Source organism: Miniopterus natalensis, chromosome 1, assembly GCF_054644295.1.
Source record: "Miniopterus natalensis isolate mMinNat1 chromosome 1, mMinNat1.hap1, whole genome shotgun sequence".
Classification (NCBI taxonomy): domain Eukaryota; kingdom Metazoa; phylum Chordata; class Mammalia; order Chiroptera; family Miniopteridae; genus Miniopterus; species Miniopterus natalensis.
Window position 1 is genome coordinate 144,705,887 of NC_142081.1, and position 19,946 is coordinate 144,725,832.

Sequence of the window (19,946 nt, forward strand, 5' to 3'; positions counted from 1 at the left end):
ACAAGAGTAAAAAGCACAGGCGTCCATAGGAAAATAACTAAAATATTTTGAACTGTAACACATATTACTGACAAGTGAAAATCTTTCCAGGAAGCCCTTCTTGAGTGCTCCACATATTGACTTTTTGGCACATTTTATTAAAATATACCAGGGTTGACACATTTAATGTAACCAAAGAATTGCCATATAGATAGTTGTCGCTCACACAGTCTCCAAAATGAAAGGCAGGTAGCAAATGCCATCTTATTACTGCTCTTTTGCAAAATACCAAATGCAAACTACTATTTTTCATTGGCATCCTTTGCACCAAAATGAGGCTGCCACCAAAGACTGCCTGCCCCTCAGAGTTCAAACACTGAGGCCAGAGAATTTCCATGCATGGAGCATGTGCTGCTAAGCTGACCTTTCCTTAGATGTTCATTTTTAAAATGAAGTTAAACACATTCACTTTCAGAATATTATCATAATGCAGCCTACATTGTGAAACAATTTGTTCCTAAAATATTAATGCCCAGATGATTTTTTCCCCTCCTATATTGGGAAATCAGCCACACACATCCACAAGTGGCATAATTTGCTCCTCTTGTAGCTAGAGACCCTGGTAGAAGTCAGACACCATCAAATGCAGACAGAATCTTATCACACTACCTCAAATGGTTCCAATCTTTCGAACTCCCAGACCACTAAAATATCCTCCCCACTCCTACTGGACGTTCTGCCCCAAGGTTCACTGCATTCATTGTTAAAAAGTAGCTCACAGTTTATGAAATTTAGCACACAGTAGGATCGAAATTAACTACTTCAAATAATTCTAAACCAATACTCTGCACACCTTAGTGACATGTTCCGAGAATGAAAAGGATCACAAAGTTTGCACTTAATAACATTATTGTTGGTGATTTTCATGTAGTAATTCTAAAATAATTTTACATCTTATGGGATCAACCAAGTAGTAAATACTGATGTTATTTAAAACTAAAGTTCTCACCATCAGAGAAATAAGATACAGATAGGGAACAGGGAAGGGTGAGGAAGACAGGTGAATGTGAGACCTGAAATGAAAGAATCTGAAGGAACTCATGGTGCATAAACAATGCATTTTCTGGCTCTGTTCCCTGAAAGGGCCTAGAAACAATGACATCCCATTAGCACCCAGATCTTGATTTCCAAATACCATTCCCCAAGGAAAGAATGTAGGCTTTTCCTTGAAGAAATAGCCAATCACCAGTCTGGGGCAGGCAAAGTGTATGATAAATCTAGAATATCTTGCTATAGCAAAAGGGAAGAAAGTGCTCAAAGACTGGTAGGCACAGGTCAAAATAATCCATGAATAAGCTTAAAGGTGTTCTTGCTGACCAAATTTGGAACAATTACAGTAATTTAAATAGAATGTTTAAAAAGAATTGATGAACCCACAGACACTCAAAAAAAAAAAGTAAGAGGTAGGGGAAAAAAGTGCTTCTTTGTAAGAGTGCCAGCTAATAATGCAGATGAAATGCTGGATTCAGCAAGTCCCAACTTGCAGCAACCAATGTACTAAGAGAATGGGTTCTGGCAAGGATTATCAATGAACACTAAAAACACCGAGTGAACAGGATCTCCACTTGGTCTCTATCTCCTTCCAGATTATTTGCTTAAGAAAAACAGTCTTAAAATATAAAGATCTGACAGAAACTCAGTGACAAACTTATGTTGGCAATAATGTGATAATAACATTATGTGCCTCCTGATGAGATGTCACTCAATGAATGGGGCATACCACATGCCATTGTAGTAAATGTTTATCCTGAGCCTGTATGTGAGAAACAATCAGAGAAATACAGAATTCTATAAGCTAACTGGCGTTTGTCAAGTGTCAATTTCATTCTTATTTTTAAAAAGTGAGAGAATTGGTCTAGAGTAAAGAAGGCTACAGATACAGGACAACTGAATGCCGTGGGTTTGGATCCTGGAGTAAAAAAAAGCAAAGCTTTAAAGAGCATTTTTGGGAGAAAGTGAGACTCAAGTTTGAATATGTACAATCCATTAGACCACAGGCCAGCAACTTTCAAATAGTGTGTCACCAGTGGAAAGAATGTTTAAAACACGCAATATATGACTATTTAGTCAGCAGTACTGAATTGTTTTCCCTTAGGCTGTCAAATAAAAAAATGAAAACCACCAACCCAACAAGAGCCGTTCAGTGAGAATGAATCAACTTTATACTTTTTTTGGTCAAATCAGCAAAAAATATATTTTTTGGTGTGCTGCAGAATTTTCGTAATTAATTCTTATGTGCCATGAGATGAAAAAAGTTGAAAATCTCTGCATTAGACAATTCTGTACCAATGTTAAATTCCTGGGGTGTGATAACTGCATTATGATCACGTAGGAAACATCCTTATGCTTTAAGAGACACGCTGTAACAGTAATGAGTGAAGTGCGAAGCCACTTCTTCCAAGTGAAAAGCGTGCTTACATAGAGATTATGGCAAAATAACAATTGTTGAATACAAGAAAAGGATATGTGATTATTTCGTGGTACTGCACTTTCAACTTTTCTGTAAACTTAAACATTTCAAAATAAAAAATCGGAAGTAAAAAAATAAGGGGGGGGAAAAAGCTTACTGATACCATGAGGGTGCTTCTGGGGGCTTTAGCAAAGTGGACCATCCTGCTCTCAAATTTAACCAAACTCAATGAAAAAACAGAAGTGATTATAGAACAAATTGAGAAATCAAGCTAAGATGGCAAACAAATTTCTAAACCTCCTCTTCCTATTAACTTAGACATGTGGGAGGCAAGTGGTATAAAGATGTTGGTAAATGAGTTCTAATGAACCTTAATTCATTTATCAGCAAAAGTTATAAAATAAAATTAAAAGGCTAACATGTTTCTCTTCTTCTAAATTATAATTCCAAAGGGCCATGAAGGGCTGACAGGGAAAGAAAGAGTTATTTTTAAAAGTTAGTACAAAAAATAAAAAGTTAACACAGTGGCTCATTTTGAGAAGTTGGCAGAATGATGAAACTAGATGTTTTCTTATCTAAAACTAATAAGCATTTACAATTAGATATATACAATTAGAATAGGGCCCATATTATTTTAAAATCTCCCAAACCGAGAAAAGCATCATCACCAGTATGGTGTTTTATCTTTTAACAAAAAAACTATCCCACCAAGACCTTTTCCTGAAGCTTATTTTGTAATGATAGACACTGAATCAGCTCACACTTAATTCCATTATCAGTACATAAAATGCTCCCCTAAATATTTAGCATTCTGTGTGTTATTTAACAGCTTTCAAAACCACAGTTGCATCTCAAATGCTGCTGGTAGACTCTGCTGACCTAACTACAGTACTGGAATTTTTATATGGCCACTGAACTTGAAAAAGTATTTTTATTCAAATGGTCATGAGTTTATTTTAGATTATGAAATGAGCCACCCCATTCCCACCATTTCCCTCTGAAATCCCAAAGAGATGCAGCAAAGTTCATGACCACCTGGCAGGATAGTCACTCAAACTTTTTAATCTCCCTTTACACATTATATTAACATTCATATCGCAAGGCATTCCATTCACAAATATTACAGTGTGATAAAAAACTTCCCACACATACCCCCGAAAGTCGATACCAGATTCGGTCACTTGACTAAATCATTAAAATAATAAAATGAAAACATTATCATAATTCTTTTAAAGCAATAAGGTCTGAGGCACTCTGGGAAAGATGTTCTCGTATGAGTATAACATGTCAGTGGTATCAAATTATCTTACAAGAGTCACCTGAAACCCAGTAATCAAGTACACTCTAATGACAACGACTTTCATCTGATATGCCTTCACTGGATACAATCCCATTGGGACTGAACTACTAAAAGGAGCATAGGTATTGGGCAGCTGAGGTCACTTCTAATGAGGCTCCCAGCAATGTAAAGGTGAAGTGTTTTCAGCACCCCGGGGTCGTCTGTATCCCTACTGCAAGGAAACAGTACAATCTTCAGAGGTTCCTTTCTCATCACAACCAGGTTTACTAAATGTTAGGACCTAACATCTCACCTGACTTACTCTGCTCACTGCGGGAGAGATTTCAGAACTGGCTTTCCCCATCAACTTCCACAGTGAACCTCCACCCTTCTCTGAACATCTCCAAGGTGTGCCCTTGAAATAAAAAAAAGTGTGGAAGGGAACTTTTCCCCTCCCATTTTGACCAAATAGAGGTCTGAAATAGCAATGTATCAGAAAATCCTCATGCTCTACGACAGCCAGCTACCACCTGGAACATGGCTATTTTTGCCATAAGCTAGATTTTTTAAAAACCTATTATCTCTTTCCAAAGTGGATTTTGCCACATCCAGTCATTGACAGAGTCGGACCGAGTGCTTCCTTACACACAACTACAAGGGTAAATAATTAGCATGGGGGAGGAGGGAGGCCAATTCCCAGCCGGGAATTAAATCACTGCACACTATGGGTCCATTTATGACAGCATATAATCCTGTCAGAGCAGAATCAACACAAACGCAGGGCACATAGTGTTCAGTAATTACATATATGAAATTTAAAATGTGTACATATATATTTCCTATATAATAAAAAAAATCTGAAGCAACATATGTTGCTGAAGTTTCAAGGATTCTCATCTTCCACATTCATCTATCTGGAAAGCAGCTGGCTCTCGATGGCCCAGTTGTGGCAGTGATAAAAGCAACTAGAAGCAGGTTTAAGTAAAAGTGCTCATAGGGCAAATGAGAAAACAGGGGTGCAGAAATTTGGGGAGTGGGTGGTAGGGGAACACTGAAAGGAGTTGAAAATGTGTCCTTTACTCTTCTCGGCTTTTCCAGACCCAAGGTAAGTTCTTGAGGATACATGTCAAATGCTGTAGTCCCTCCTTTATCTACAGTCAAAACAAAACAAGTAATAAAAAACTTCCTCTTCCATTCTGTAATTTCAATAAAAAGCATGGTACAGCCAGGAGGTGTTACTGAGATGTGCCATCTCGGGGAAATTAAAACTGGGACATGAAGTGAGGCCGCTCGCTATCCAGTCGCCGGGTTAGGATTTCACAGCCAGTGTCCGTGACCAGCAGGGTGTGCTCGAATTGAGCAGACCGCTTCCCGTCTCTCGTCACTGCAGTCCAACCATCTGGCCAGGTTTCATCCTGCCATCCACCTGAAACAACCAGAAACAATTCCTTAATCCAGTCACTCAGTTTTCTAAATAAGCTCTAGGTAAGTGTATTTGTGTATCCTATATCCTTAGATATCCCAGAAAACCAATTAGAAAATTCATTATTAAGAGTCCTATTTACACTTTAAGTTTTACCTAAAGTCGTTGATATTTAAATCTACATAGATGTGTTATAACTTGACATGTTTTATACTTCCCAAATATCAAATCAAGATGGTATTTCCAAAATAAAGGCACTTGGTTTCATTTTAGAAAATATAATGATACCACTCATCACAGAACTATAAGAAAAAAGGCTGAAGGGATGAATTTAACTCTTTCCTGGTATAACCCTGGTATCTGACTGAACTATAGCCAGTGTTAATACAGATCATCCCACTTAATTCTCACAGCAGCCCTGGGGAGGTGGCAGGATACAAATTGTAATTTCCATTACAGAAAAGAAGGCAGCCTCTCAAACAACCTCCAATGCTCCCCTCCGCCACCTGAGTGAGGGCTGGATTTAGAGCCTCACTTCTAAGGAAGACAATTGGAAGGAAGTGATGGGATGTCTCTCCCAAGATTAGGTCATAAAAAAGACTGGAAGGATCCAGAGAGAGAGGTATATCCTTTCACAGGGCCCAGGACACATACCTACCACTACTGCCTCACTCTGCATCTCCTAATCCCAACAAAGAACTGACAGAAAAGGAAGGTGGGGGCTTCATAGAGCAGACCCTAGTTATCACATCTCAGTGAGGAGTGCGAATCATGACTGAGTCTACCTATCATCGTTGCTACATGCCTGCCACAAAGAATAACAGCAGCGAGGACATAAAACTGCAGTGCTAAGTGTGTCTGTGCTGTGCTTTCTCCACAATAGCTGTGTGACACCACCTGATGACATAAGTGCAGACCGTGAAGAGGAGAACAATTTAACCTCTTCAAGGATCAGTTTGCTCTTCTGTATAACGGGGACAGCACTACCTCGTAAGTTGTGGAGAATTAAATCATTTAACTGTGCCTGCCTCAAAGTGAGTGGCTCTACTTCTTTTCTCCTACTCCTACTCTCCACTCCCAACCCCTCCCCCACGTCAAGCAAGAATTTCTATGCAGATTTGATGGAGGCTTCTAATTATTACAATGCAGGTCCTGGCTGGGTAGCTCAGTTGGTTAGAGCATTGCTCCAATATACCAAGGTTGTGGGCTTGATTGCCCGTCAGGACATATACAAGAAGCAACCAATGAATGCAAAAATAAGTGGAACAGCCAACCTCTCTCTCTCCCCCCTCCCCTGTCTCTAAAATCAATCAATAAATAAAAATTAAAAATTACTACAATGCATCCTTTGACAGGATCTTTATGAAAGGGACCAAGATTCAAGTACTTCTGCATCTACTGACAGAAGGACATACTGCTTCCTTGCCAACCCTTTCAATGTTTAGTTCTCTACATGACACTAAACCAAATTCAACATAGGACAGGGAATGGAAATGCTAATCTGTACATCAATAACCAAAAGTAAACAAAAAATTCAATGAAAGAACAATACGGCATCCTTTTTTCTCACCTTCACAAATCATTGGCTCAATTGTAAATACGTGGCCCGCCTTCATCACTCCAACTGCTTTATTTTCTGAAATTAAAGAAAAAAAAAATCTCAGAACATAGCAAAAAACCAAATGTACTGTTGAAAGCTCACTGGAAAGAGTACACAACTACATTCCCATCAGTCATTCTCAATTACCTTGTCCTCTCCCAATTCTCCTTTCTTAAAGTAGATCATTCAACAAATGAAAACCACCTACTCTGGAGCAGATACTGTCCTAGGTGCAGTTCATTTTGCTTATGGTTTTTCTAGGAAAATACACAGATATCTGGTAAGCTGAATTTTAGATGTGGTTATCACTTTTACAAAAGGAACAGTGCCACCATTTATGTTATGGCAGGATTAGAATTGCAATCATAGAACCAAGCAAAATTCCTTACTCATCCAGGTATAACAGTTTAGGGGTGTGTGTGGATGTGGGGTGGGAGTCAGGGCAGAGCCAACAGAAACAGCTACACGATTTTCAAAGTTTTGTAAGTTGTCTTCTTTTACTTATCTTCAAAGGGAAACAAAGCCTATTTTTTTAAATGCTGATAAGGTTATCCCTTTTTATTTGAAATCAGAAATTCCATTTCTCCATCCAAATACTATTTACCTTTCTATCCAAATTCACTAATATAAGAGTATTTTCCAGGACCATCATGAGAAACACAATTATGAGTTAAAGTGTCCAGAACTGCCATTCCTCCACCCACCTAAAATGTCATAATTTAAAAATAGGGATAGTGCCCTGCCCATGTGGCTCAGTGGTTAGAGTGTTGGACCACACACTGAAGGGTCCCTAGTTCGATGCCCAGTGAAGGGCACATACCTGGCTTGCAGGTTCACTCCCCACCCCCAGTCATGGTGTGTGAGGGAGGCAGCCAGTCGATGTGTCTGTCTCACTTCTATGTTTCTCTCCTTCCCCCTCCCTCCCTCCCTCCCTCCCTCCCTCTCTTCCACCCTCTCTGAAAAGCAATGGAAAAAAATATCCTCAGGTGAGGATTAAAAAAAAAAATAATAAAATAAATAAAAATAGGGATAGGCCTTTTTAGACAATCTCAGACAAAAATAGAGAACCAGTTAAATTTCAAATTAAAAAACAACTGATAACAGCCCCAATAAATGAATGCCTGCACTTGCACAGTCAGACCAGCAGATGGCAAAAGCATGGCTTCTGGGGTTTTTTGGTCTGGTTGTTGGTCTTCATCATGGAGCCTTTGGTAATGAATGACACGTGTCCCCTGAGGCTGAATTTACTAAATACCACACTTTCTAGGTATGGTCTAACCTCACCACAGCTTTCCTAGTGAATAGCTCTCATGCTGCTTTCCACTACCTTAGGTATTGCCAAAATCTGAGGAGCAAACATAATTTTGACTTTTTATTTCTAATTTCATGAACTTTCTCTCTCCAACTGACACGCAATTACTATATATAGAGAACTGGTCCTATTCCCGAGGATATCAAAAGGAAACATCGCGAATGTCCGTGTGGTGTCATGGGAAGCAAAAAGGATGGCGAGATCTAGAGCACGCTTCTGACAGTGCGCAGCTACTGAGACTCGGCAGGCGCTTGGTCAGAGTGAGATAAGCGGTGCGAGTAAAACTAGGCCGGTTTCAGAGACAAAAAGAGGACATACTCTCAATAATTTTACATTCATTAAATGCTGAAATGCTAATATTCTGAATGTAAAAGGTTAAATAAACTATGCTATTAAAATTAATTTCACCGATTTCTCTTTCCTCTTTGAATATGATCATGAGAAATTTTTAATTACATATGTGTCTCATCTATTGGACAACACCGATACACAGCATCTGAGTTCCACTCCCATTTTTACCACTGATTCATTATTCTAGAAAAGTTACAACTCCCACTCATCTTGACTCATGGTTTCGGTTTCTCAACATAACTCACTCAACCAATACGTATTATCTGAGTGACTTACACTATTACAGGTGCTAGTGTGCTAAGTACTTTGTAAAAAATTTGTACCTGCTCTATCATCTTATTGTAACATACACTTTAAATGTAGGGTATTATCATCATTGCTTCCCAATCACTAACAACTTAAAGAACTAAACAAACTCTCACCTAACAAGGACTTCTCTTACACAGAAGGGGGTGGAGGGAAGTTGCCCAATTCCTCGGTCCACCCTCAGTTGGTCAGGGACATGGAGTTACAAACCCACGCGGAGATCATTTACATTTCGAAAGGCCTCTCCTTCACTATGGCTCTCAGCAGTTTCCTCTAACACTTCCCTAGAGTGATCACAACATACTCTGACTTATATAAACCAAATTTACACATGACTTTTCATAAACATATCCAATGTACGAAATGAAGCGGACCTAGCTAGTCCTTACCTCTTTTTTCAGATTTTTTAAATTTCAAATTAAATGGTTTTAAAAAACTCAAGTGGCATCTCTTGTGTATCAGTGGCATCGTATTTTGCTGACCCCAACATCATTGACACATATCCCCTTCTCCCAGAAATTTTTTCTTCAATCTCTCTTTGTATAATCCATACCTAAACCTGAGCTTGTCACCTCTGCAAGTGAGGGCACTTTTTTCATTCCCTCCCTGCACACACTCTATTTACACGCACGCACACCACTGCAATCATAATAGCTACTTCCGTTCTGAGAGAATGCACATCGGCTGATTACAGGGCTTACCAGCAAGGAATGAAGTCAGCTACTAATTTTCTGTTCCTAGCTTTTATTTCAAGCACAATTCACAGCTTAAATAAAAAGAACTATGTGGTCTGCTGATAAATGCTTATTGATCTATGTCAAATGCTGTGCTCTAAATGACTTCTTCAGCTCCTCCTGTTAAGTGGTTTCTCGCTCATTTCCCTTCCTCTTCACAAGTACCAATGTCTAGGATTTTAGCACCTCACAACTGGACCACTGCCAGTGCACTGGGCTATTGCACCTCCAACACATTCTAGATACCACTGCCAAATCAGTCTTCCCAAAATAGCAACTTTACCTTGCCATCCCTCTGCTCAAAAATGTTTCTGCAAATCTCTACAAATAAAGTCAAAGTTTCTCGGGCTGGCACTGCCTATTACTAACTAGTTCTTAACACATAATACTAAGCCAAGCTTATATCGTCTGTGCTCAGTCTCAACTGAAGGACTTATTCATGCTTCCCCTCCACCTGGAACACTCATCCCCTTCTTCTCCCCGACACCAAATCACAGCCATTCTTTATTTCTCCTACAGGGCCCAGCGACAAATTACTTCAGTCTTTACTAGGCAGCACAGAGTACAGAAGACTGACTCTAGAAAGCAGACAGAACACAGGTACAAATCCTAGCCCTGGCATTTACTTACTAGGTTGTGTGAAGTTGAGTAAATAAATTACTTCTCTAAGCACAGTTGTGATGATAAAATGAGGTAATGCAACAATTCTCAACCTTTTTCATCTCATGGCACACAAACTAATTACTAAAATTCTGCGGCACACCAAAAAAATATATATATATTTTGCTGATCTGACAAAAAATAGGTATAATTTTGATTGACTTACAAAAATAATAATAATTACCTACCCTTTTTCGCCAGGTGACTTTTTAAAAAATCAGGTGCCTATACTTGTATATAAGAATTTCTGGTACCAATCAGATGCAACCTTATTATGTGATGTGACCAATAAAATGCAACTCTACTTATGTTTAAGACAGGACATTCACACCAGATGGCTATTATTGTGTTGGCTGTTGTCATTTTTTTAATTTGACAATCTAAGGGGAGAGAGGTCAGTGCCCCTGACTGAACAGTCAGGTACTGCATGTTTTAAAAATTCTTGCAGCACAACTGTGTAAGGCGGCACACTGGTTAAAAATCACTGAGATCATGTATATCATCACTACATTAAGTGCTTTCCATGTGATAATATCTCACTTAATCCTAATAATAGTTCTAGGGTAGGTGCCAGCATTCCCTACTATTGTACAAATGAGAAAACTTAAGCACAAGGAGATATATGAAAGTGTCTACGTAGCACATATATAATTGTTAAATTCCTTAGGTCACTTACCAAAAAGAGCTTTCATTTCTAGCACTAAATAACAAGCCTTATTCCTGCATTGTCTTATATCTCCAAGAAAAAGGGTTTCTGGAAAACATTAATTGTCCTACACTTTCTTTGTTATTCTATCAAACAGTACTCAACTTGAAGAAAGGTACTTTGTCTATTCCCCTCATTTATAACAAGAAATAGTACAAAATCTGACATATACTAAGAACTCAAGTCAAATCAAGCTGGACAATTTCATTTAAGGAATCAGAATAGTGATGGCTAGTCATGTAGCAGAGATTGTTGGCTATTGATGAAAATTAGTTTACTTTTCTTCCAGAGTACTCAGCTGGATGACATTTCTAACTTCCCTTACAGTGTAGCTATGTGACTAAATTCCTGCCAATGAAAATAAATGCTAAGTGATTATCCCAATTCTAGGCTGGCTTATTAAAACCTCCCAAGCATAGCCCCCTCCATGCTTTTCCCCTTCCTCCCCAATGTCTACAGATTAGGAGGGTAACTCCCAAAGTGCTCCTGAAAGCTAAAGGTTGAAAATGACAGGGCCTAGGTCACAGAGTAACTGCCCTACTTCCCATAGTGGCCAAACACACGTTTTGGACTGTTACGTGAATAAAATGAACTTGTGTGAACATGTATTGTGTTTGAGCAAACATACATGTTGAGGGGTCTATTAAATCAGATGCAATTTATAACAGCTAATCGATTACTCTAATAAATATGAAATAATAGACCCTGTTAAATGTCTGAATAAATATTTGTTGAATAAATGGTTAGTAAATACCAAATCTTTGGACAGTACTTACTGGCATAGTGGGGTACATTGGGGGCTGTATGAAAAAGCTTATGGATCCCATGCCCACAGTAGCTTCGAACAACTGAAAAGCCATTTGCTTGAGCATGCTTCTGAATAATGTTTCCCAATTCTCTGTATCGAACACCAGGCTTCACTAAAAGGGAAGGAGAAGGCTTATGAAAGAGTAATAATAACTAACATTTTACTAAGCAATTACTATCAATGTGCCAGGAACCATTCTGAATACTTTATAGGCCAACACGCTGAAACTGTCAGATGAGGAAACTGAGGCACAGAGAGGATATTCTGGCAGTAGATGGAAAAGGGGAGATTCCAACCAGTAGCACCTGTACTTCCTCCTTTGATGTGTAAACGGACAATATGCATATAGTGAATGGGGGGAGGCACCTTTGGCTTTCTGAACAAACAAGAATGGAAAACACACTTCTCTTCTCTTCCCCTTCCCTAAGGTCAAGTGTGCTATTCTATTAAAGTGAGCAGAAGAGAGAAGAGGAAAGGATATCAAAGGAGAAAGGAATGTCTAAAAAATAACTTGACTGGTCCTGAGTTTCGTTCTCATCAACTTTTCAAAGAATTACTTCCTCGGGGCTTCTTTATCCCCATGAAAATAGTTCTCAAATTATTCATAGTTGCCCCTGGGGGTAAGGCGTACAAAGGTATCTCACTAGTACATACTTCCTACTTCGTTTAATTTTTATGACTTTTAGGTCTGTTTCAATAAAAACCAAAACAAAAGAAGTGGTTCTCATTGCTGGTAAGGCTCTCCCAGCACTGAGACCCCTGACAATGGGCCTGCCAGACTCCTGGGGAATCCAGCCATGGTTCTGGCAGTCCTCAGACTCTCTAGTCTCCTCCTCAGCCTGGGCTCTAGGTGCTGTGGTATAGCAGGTGTCCCATCACGTGAGATCCAGCTGCACCTTAAACTTGAGCAAGAAGAGCGTGGGTGCAACTAAAACATGGTGAAGACACAGCAGTCATTTGTGCAAAGAGCTCCAACTGAATGTTTTGAAATGTTAAATGTTTCTGAGGCCACTGAAGAGCTCAGAATCCAGAATAAGTCCTACCTGGGGTTTGTCCTCTGTCTTCCCTTCCTGGCCTTGTGTGGTCTCGGTATTATGCTGCCACGAACAGTGCGTTTTATTCAAGTGCAATAATACGAGCTGCACCTTTTTTGGACTCCTGGCCTGTTTTATGTCCTTCATATAAATGTGATTTTTCAGAAGTCGATTTTAAACACTATTCTAATCTGTTCATCTGAACTGTTAATTTTAATTAACATTAAGTGTTAATGACTAAAAAAAAAAAGGATAAAGTGTTCAATGTTTATATTCTTTTTGCTTCTTTCTGACTTCTCAGGATTTCAACCTGAGGTTCAGGTACAACAAACCTTCTCCAGCCAATCAAATTTCTGGGCAAAAAGCTCAGGATTCATTTTAACTAACATTTACTTGCTTTTAGCCAGATGTTCCAACTTGACATTTTTTGGGGGTGTGAGGTTAATGATTTTTAGGAACCAGACTGTCTTCCATAATGATTTTCTTGCATTCCCATTCAAGCCTTCCAATCAGCCCCAGTCAATGGGAAGAAAAGCAATATTTTAATCCATGTTGCACAGTATAAAATAAAGAAAATCCCTGCTCATCAATAATGAGGAAAAATAAAAGGGGAGATTCCTCCCTAATTCTCAAAGCGGAGGCAATTCTGGTCCCAAGGGTGCACTTGGTAATATCTGGAGATATTTTTGGTTGCCACAACTAGGAGTAGTGGTGCAAATGGCATCTACTGGGTAGAGACCAAGGATGCTACCAAGCAACTTACAATGCACAGGGCAGGCCCCTAAAACAAAGAATTATCAAAGTGACATTAATATGTAGGCTGAGAAACCCTATTCCAAAAGGCTAATTTCAACAACTGGTCAAGCTCTCCTGTGCTCTGCACCAGGTGGGTAGCAAAAGTAGTGGAAAATGGGGCAGGAATGATATATATAAAGGCGTTCCACACCTTCCAGAGACTAAACAACTTTTGTTCTTTCCTGGCTATGTTATGAGGACTTTGGTTTCTGGTAGTTTCTGGGCGACTCTTTGTAAAACATTTCAGCTGTCTGGTTACTTCAATCAAGTCAGAAAGAAGCAAAAGGATATAAACATTGAACACATTACCTGGCAGAAACCCTAACAATTTAAAACTAAAGCTTCCACAAATGAGAAACTAAACACTAAAGTTCTCATCTCACAAAACCATCAGTTTAGGACTAAAGTTTCTAAATAACCAATAGTGAATACATAAAAAGAAACCACACAAATACTGATACATGAGACTATCACATGCTTTCATTTTTCATTCCTCCAATTTCATTAAATTAGTAAAAATTTCATCATCTCCCATGAATGTTAAATGAACTAAAAACAATAAAGGCAATGGATCTCAGTTATTAGAGATAACTATATGTTTGCCAATGAATCCTGTCCTGTCCAATACTTTGTTGATGACAGATCAGGGTTATTTTATTTTATTTTATTTTTTTGTGGTGGTGGAGTGGGTGTGGAAAGATGCAGATAAAACACTAATAAAGCTGAAATGCTATGGATTTCAACTGAAAAGTTGTTTGCCCTCAAACTGTCCTGTTTGGGAACAGACTTAACATTTGCAACAAGCCTTTCCTTCTCTCTCCTCATAAACTGTAGCATAAACAAACAAACAAACAAAAAAACCTGGATGAATTGTTTGTATGGGCAAAGAGACCCTGAGAAAAATCCTACAGAAATACACCTCTACACAAAGATATTATTCACTGTAATAGCAAGACAACTAAAAAACATCAAAATCCAACAGGGGAACAGTTGTAGAAATTTTTACATAAGGAATATATAGCCATTAAAAGAATGTGGTAGAACTATGCATGCAGGTACATGTGCTAATTTGGAAAGATCCCTAGGATATTATTAGTTAAAAAGTACCAAATTACAGAATATTACAAATATTATGATTCCATTTATCCTAACATTTAAACATAGTTGTGTGTGTTAATGCATAGGAGAAAAAACCTGGTAAAAGTGAGCATCTCAGGAGAAGAGAGAGATATAAAAAGGAAAGAGAGGAAAGTGTAAAGAAGGATCATTCTTTTCCCTCATAATCTAGCATCTTGTTTTATATTTTTATGAGACGGTAGTATTTATGAAAGAATAAAAAAGTAGGAAAAAAATTACACTCAAGAACTATCTAGAAATTCCTCATTTATCAGCCAAAGAAAGACAGAGAACAGACGAAACAAAGGATGACAAGCCATCGTTTGGCCCATCCTCATCAAGGGACCCCAAGTCATCCTTAAACCATCACTGCGAAAGCCCACCGTTAACTCAGCGAGGGGAGAGGCAAGGCTGGCACGGATAGTCATTCAAGAACCATCAACACAGGCAGTTCCGCGGGTGCCCAGCGTTCAGGCTGACCTGCGTCGATGGCCTGCATCAGGCACTCATACGTGGTCTGCACCAGCTTCCGTGCTCCCTCATCCACATCTCCAACAAAAAACGTCTCGTTCAGGTCCCCGTGATAACCGTTGCGGTAAAGAGTGATGTCCACTGCAAAAGAAGGTGCAAATATAAAGACCACATTGGTGTTTATTTCAAACTTGAAGTAATTCCTCCAACATGAGAGCATCAAGCAGCTTAATGAGAAATGTAACTTTTGCATTCTCAAATTAGACCCCAGTGGGTATACAGTTACTGCCCGATAGACACTCCTTGGCTATAATGCAACTGAACTCACTGTGGACAACAGACATGGTCACGCAGAACAAGCCAGACGGTGGGATTTTAAATATTCTAATTAAGGTCATGTATGGCAGAAGAAAAATTCATTCAGGATACATTCATGCAAGATCAATAACCTGAGTTAACATTAAACGGAAGACTATACTACATTTGACATTAAACAGAAAATACTGCTTTAATTTAGTGTCTTCAACCAGTTTTTCCTCTTCCTGGTGAATCAATAAATAGAAAAACACTATTCTTCACTTATTTTTCAAAAATCTCATTTGTCTTTCACTTATTTGTGAATATTCATCCTTCTCTTGGTCCCTATGTTTAAGAATAAAGATTATTACTACACCACTATAATACACTAAACATATACCAGAGAGCACATTAAATGAGTATTTTTAAACCATGAATTTTCAATCAACTCACAATATCACAGTACAGATGTGTTGGTTCTAGCACAATACACACATTCCTAAAAAACCTCTTGCATTATGCATGTAACAAATAACAGGGTTTATATGGAAAACAGGGTGGGGCAGACCCCTCAAAACCTATGGAATTTTATGAAAAGGTACCCTAACTAAAGCAGTAACAATCCAAATGGAAACAGTGTTTCCACTATCATTCACAGCCAGCATCACCGACAGTGCACTCTCTGCAGCCTTCAACACTTGGGCTCATGCTTCCTCATTTGATATGTAGGTTCCTGGAGATGCCGGATTACTAAAGAGATCAAGTTCATCAACATTAAAAATACCATCTAGCCCGGCCCGGCGTGGCTCAGCGGTGGAGCGTCGACTAGGATCCAGGTGATCGGGGTTCAATTCCCGATCAGGGCACATGCCCGGGTTGCGCGTTCGATCCCTAGTCGGGGGCATGTAGGAGGCACCCGATCAATGACTCTCTCATCATTGATGTTTCTCTCTCTCTCCCTCCCTCTCCTTTCCTCTCTCTGAAATCAATAAAGATGTATTAAAAAAAAAAAAAAGATTTAAAAATACCATCTAGGGGAGTCTGCTTCACCATTTTTGTTATTTTTTAATCACAGAGGAAAATGTCTGGCAGCTTCTTCCTCTGCACTTGGAGCTTCCCAAGACAGCTTAACTTCTTATATCAAGGAAGGCACTTCTGCAGGATTTTTAGCTTTTTTTCTTAAGATCTTCATATATTACTAAGGATTTCTCTTTATCTGTAAGAAAGTCTGCCCTGAGCTCTTCCAAACCATTAGTGGACTAAAAGAAAAAGGGAAAAAAATCCCACTTGAATCAACATTACTTCCACAATTCACTGACACCTTTCACCCATTTACCAATCACATATGATAATCTAGATTTTAAATTTTAAATATGAAAAAGGAAAGACAGGAAGCAAGTAAAGAAAACATAAATCACTATCGGACTCCCCAAACCTAGCTGTTTCTCTGCTCGTGGTGACAAAAGTCACACTTACATATTTCTTACCATTAACAATATCACCTTCTTGCAAGGGCCGTCTGTCTGGAATTCCATGACAGATAACTTCATTCACTGAAGTACAACAAGACTTTGGGAAATTATAATAATTCAAGGGAGAAGGATAGCAGTTTCTTGCAATGCATGCCTATAATAAATTAAAATACAGAGAAAATAATTTGGCATGTGTAAAAGAAAAAAACCTTATGCAATTAATCAGATTTTAAAATTTGAAAACTGTGATAATATCTGTTGCTCTTAATGAAGAATTTGCTTAATATTTTATTTTAGAAATAGCATTAGCTCTTATCTTAACCAGTATACAACAGGGTTTGTGCCTGTCGGACTGTAGGCAAAACCAGTTTACTGACAATAGCAAAGGAAAAGCAAACTTACATATTACAAATATATACAAATATGAACACTCTAGTTTAGAATTAACTACTTTTGAAAAATGTATTATTTCAAGTAAAAACATAATATTTAAAGCAAATATTAACATGCACTTTTAATGTAATTATAATTTCTTATATAGAAACCAGCCTATATCCCTATGACATTTTAATCACTACAATCACATGGAACAACAAAGAAACCTCTAAGAAAACGGTCTGGTTTTCAATAACAAGTCCTATTTTACTAAGATATTTTTACACAGTGGTAGTCACAGAATATATAATTTTTCTTTCCATACTACTAATAATATTTAAATAGTTGCACATAACACAACTTGTGGAATACATAATAATTTTATTGACAATTACACTTACTGGAAATTTAAATTGTTTCCTCAAAAAATATCACTCCTTGCCAATAACTACAGGCCTATCACTTTCCCCTAACAATATACTTCTATTATTTCTCACAGTAGACTCTTGACTAAAAACATCAACCCCATCACAAGTTGTGTAACCATAGACAAGTTAACCTCTCTCTGTCTCAGTTTCTTTACCTATAAAATGGAGATGCTAGTAGTAGCTACCTCGTGGACTTGAGGATATTAAATGATTTAGTAAAAGCATGTAAAGGAGCACGTGGCCCATAGGAAGTACTCAAGGTGCTATTACTGCAAGCTACCTATTTTATAACATATGGAACAATAACCAAAAATCAGGGTTTATTCAGAATTTTTTCTAAATATCAAGTCTTTAAAAAACATTTACATGCTCAAGGCACATCATCAAATTTCTTTTCAAAAGGGTTGTCCCAATTTATAGTAATACTACCTCATCTCATCATCCCCACACAGCAGTGGATATAAACATTTTAAAAAAAACTTAATAATTTAGTAGACCTTTATGGTTTTCATTTGTTTGATGACCAGAACAAGTTTAATTAGTTTTCCATGTGATTTGTTAACTAGTCATTGCTCTTCTTTGGTGAACAATTTATTTATATAATGTGTACACGCATCTGCTATAGGGTTTTTAAGGTCTCTCCTTGATGGATAGGCAATCTTTATAAAATAAAGATATAGGGATATCTATAAAGATCCCTATATCATACTTACTACAAACACAAGGTGGGGCAAAAGTAGGTTTACAGTTGTTCACATGGAAAATAATACAGTAATTAATAATAATAATACAAGAATAAACTGTGTTTTGAGTACTCACAACTGTAAACCTACCTTTGCCCGCCCCACCCTGTACCTGATCTATTTACTGTCTTGTTACTGTGGACATGAAAGGGAACATTTTCCCCCACTAATCTAGTTTCAGAACTTGTATTCTTTTTATTTCAGAATATGTCATGTATGTAGTGGCATGATATACTTCAAGCACTAATAAAATTAATCATTTTATAAAAGCTACACCATAATGTTAAGAAATGTGAGGTTTCAGAAACAAGGTATTTCATAGACACTTAAAGACGGGAATAATGACCAATGAATAGTTTCTATATTTGAAGCAAAGTAAAAATATGCTTTCAAATTACCTTAGCCAACTTACTTTAGACATTCAGAACTTAAGTTTACTTAAATTTTAGAAGTCTAAAACATTAAATAATGTGAAAAATTTTCAAAGCGTAAATGTAAAGTCCTTACTAAGTGTACAGAATGATCTATTTCTTCAGTAGTTACACCTGGTTTAATCATCGCAGCGGCAATGTCCAGGACTTCTCTAGCAAGCTGTAAAAGAAAAACCCTTAATACATTCCAGAAGAAATGAAATAAAAACAGAAATCTATACCCTCTGCACTATCACAGATTTTGTGAAGATTCATAAAGCGCAAGAAAGTTTGACTGATTTCTATGTGGAAATGCACATCTTAAGTAGTCTAAACAATTTATCAACTGGTAGAGGTGGAGTCCTGTCATATTTCTATAATGGGGGAGGGAAGGGAGGCAAACAAAATAGATGAGCCCTGGCTAGTGTGGGTCAGTGGTTAGAGTGTTGGCCTTCACACTGGAGGGTTTTGGGTTCGATTCCCTGTCAAGGGTACCTGGGTTGCAGGCCTGACCTCCACCCCCGTCAGGGCATGTGTGGGAGGCAGCCAACTGATGTGCCTCTGTCACACCAATGCTTCTCTCTCTCCCTCCCTCCCTTCCATTCTCTAAAATGGATAGAAAAAAATCCTCACTCCTTGGGTGAAAATTAAAAATGATTTTCCTCAAAGAATCACAGCACATAAGTGATACAAATAAAAATTTTCCAGATTATTGAAGAAAATTAGTATCTAAGCACTGAATAAAAACATTAAGGATCATTTCTAAATAAATAATATCAATTCTTCAAATTTTTTTCCTTAAAAAAATGTGAACATGTGACTTCACTTAATAAGTATTAGCCACTAAGACCACGCTACATAGGTATTTCACAATAGGAGCTTTCACTTAGCTTTATATAAGCCTTAAACTCTGTCCTATGTTATGACTTGTGAAAATAAAATGACAAAATATCATAAAAATTTGGTTCTTTAAAAATATAAGGGGCAACAGAAATAGACTCTCAAGTAAATATACATTTCCTAACATACTAATTTTCAAATAGGTTATTTAAGAAGAAAACAACTGTTGCACAAAATTATATACTAACAAAAGTTTAATGAAAAGCATGGCTAGTCATATCCTTATAAGAGAACATGCCCGCCTTTCATAAATCAGCAAGTCATTGCCTTCATGACT

The 19,946-nt window shown here is 37.9% G+C and overlaps 1 protein-coding gene across 1 annotated transcript in view; it reads right to left on the minus strand.

Annotated features, from left to right (window-relative positions):
• METAP1 (methionyl aminopeptidase 1) overlaps positions 1-19,946 on the minus strand; it is a 62,732-nt gene continuing 42,786 nt past the window's right edge. The window contains exons 6-11 of the mRNA XM_016211197.2: positions 18,867-18,950; positions 16,829-16,967; positions 15,054-15,185; positions 11,597-11,740; positions 6,722-6,787; positions 1-5,154 (exon numbers count right to left, since the gene is read on the minus strand). Coding sequence (XP_016066683.1) covers positions 4,991-5,154; positions 6,722-6,787; positions 11,597-11,740; positions 15,054-15,185; positions 16,829-16,967; positions 18,867-18,950 — 729 coding nt within the window. The 3' untranslated portion in view covers positions 1-4,990. The remainder of the gene's footprint in view (positions 5,155-6,721; positions 6,788-11,596; positions 11,741-15,053; positions 15,186-16,828; positions 16,968-18,866; positions 18,951-19,946) is intronic.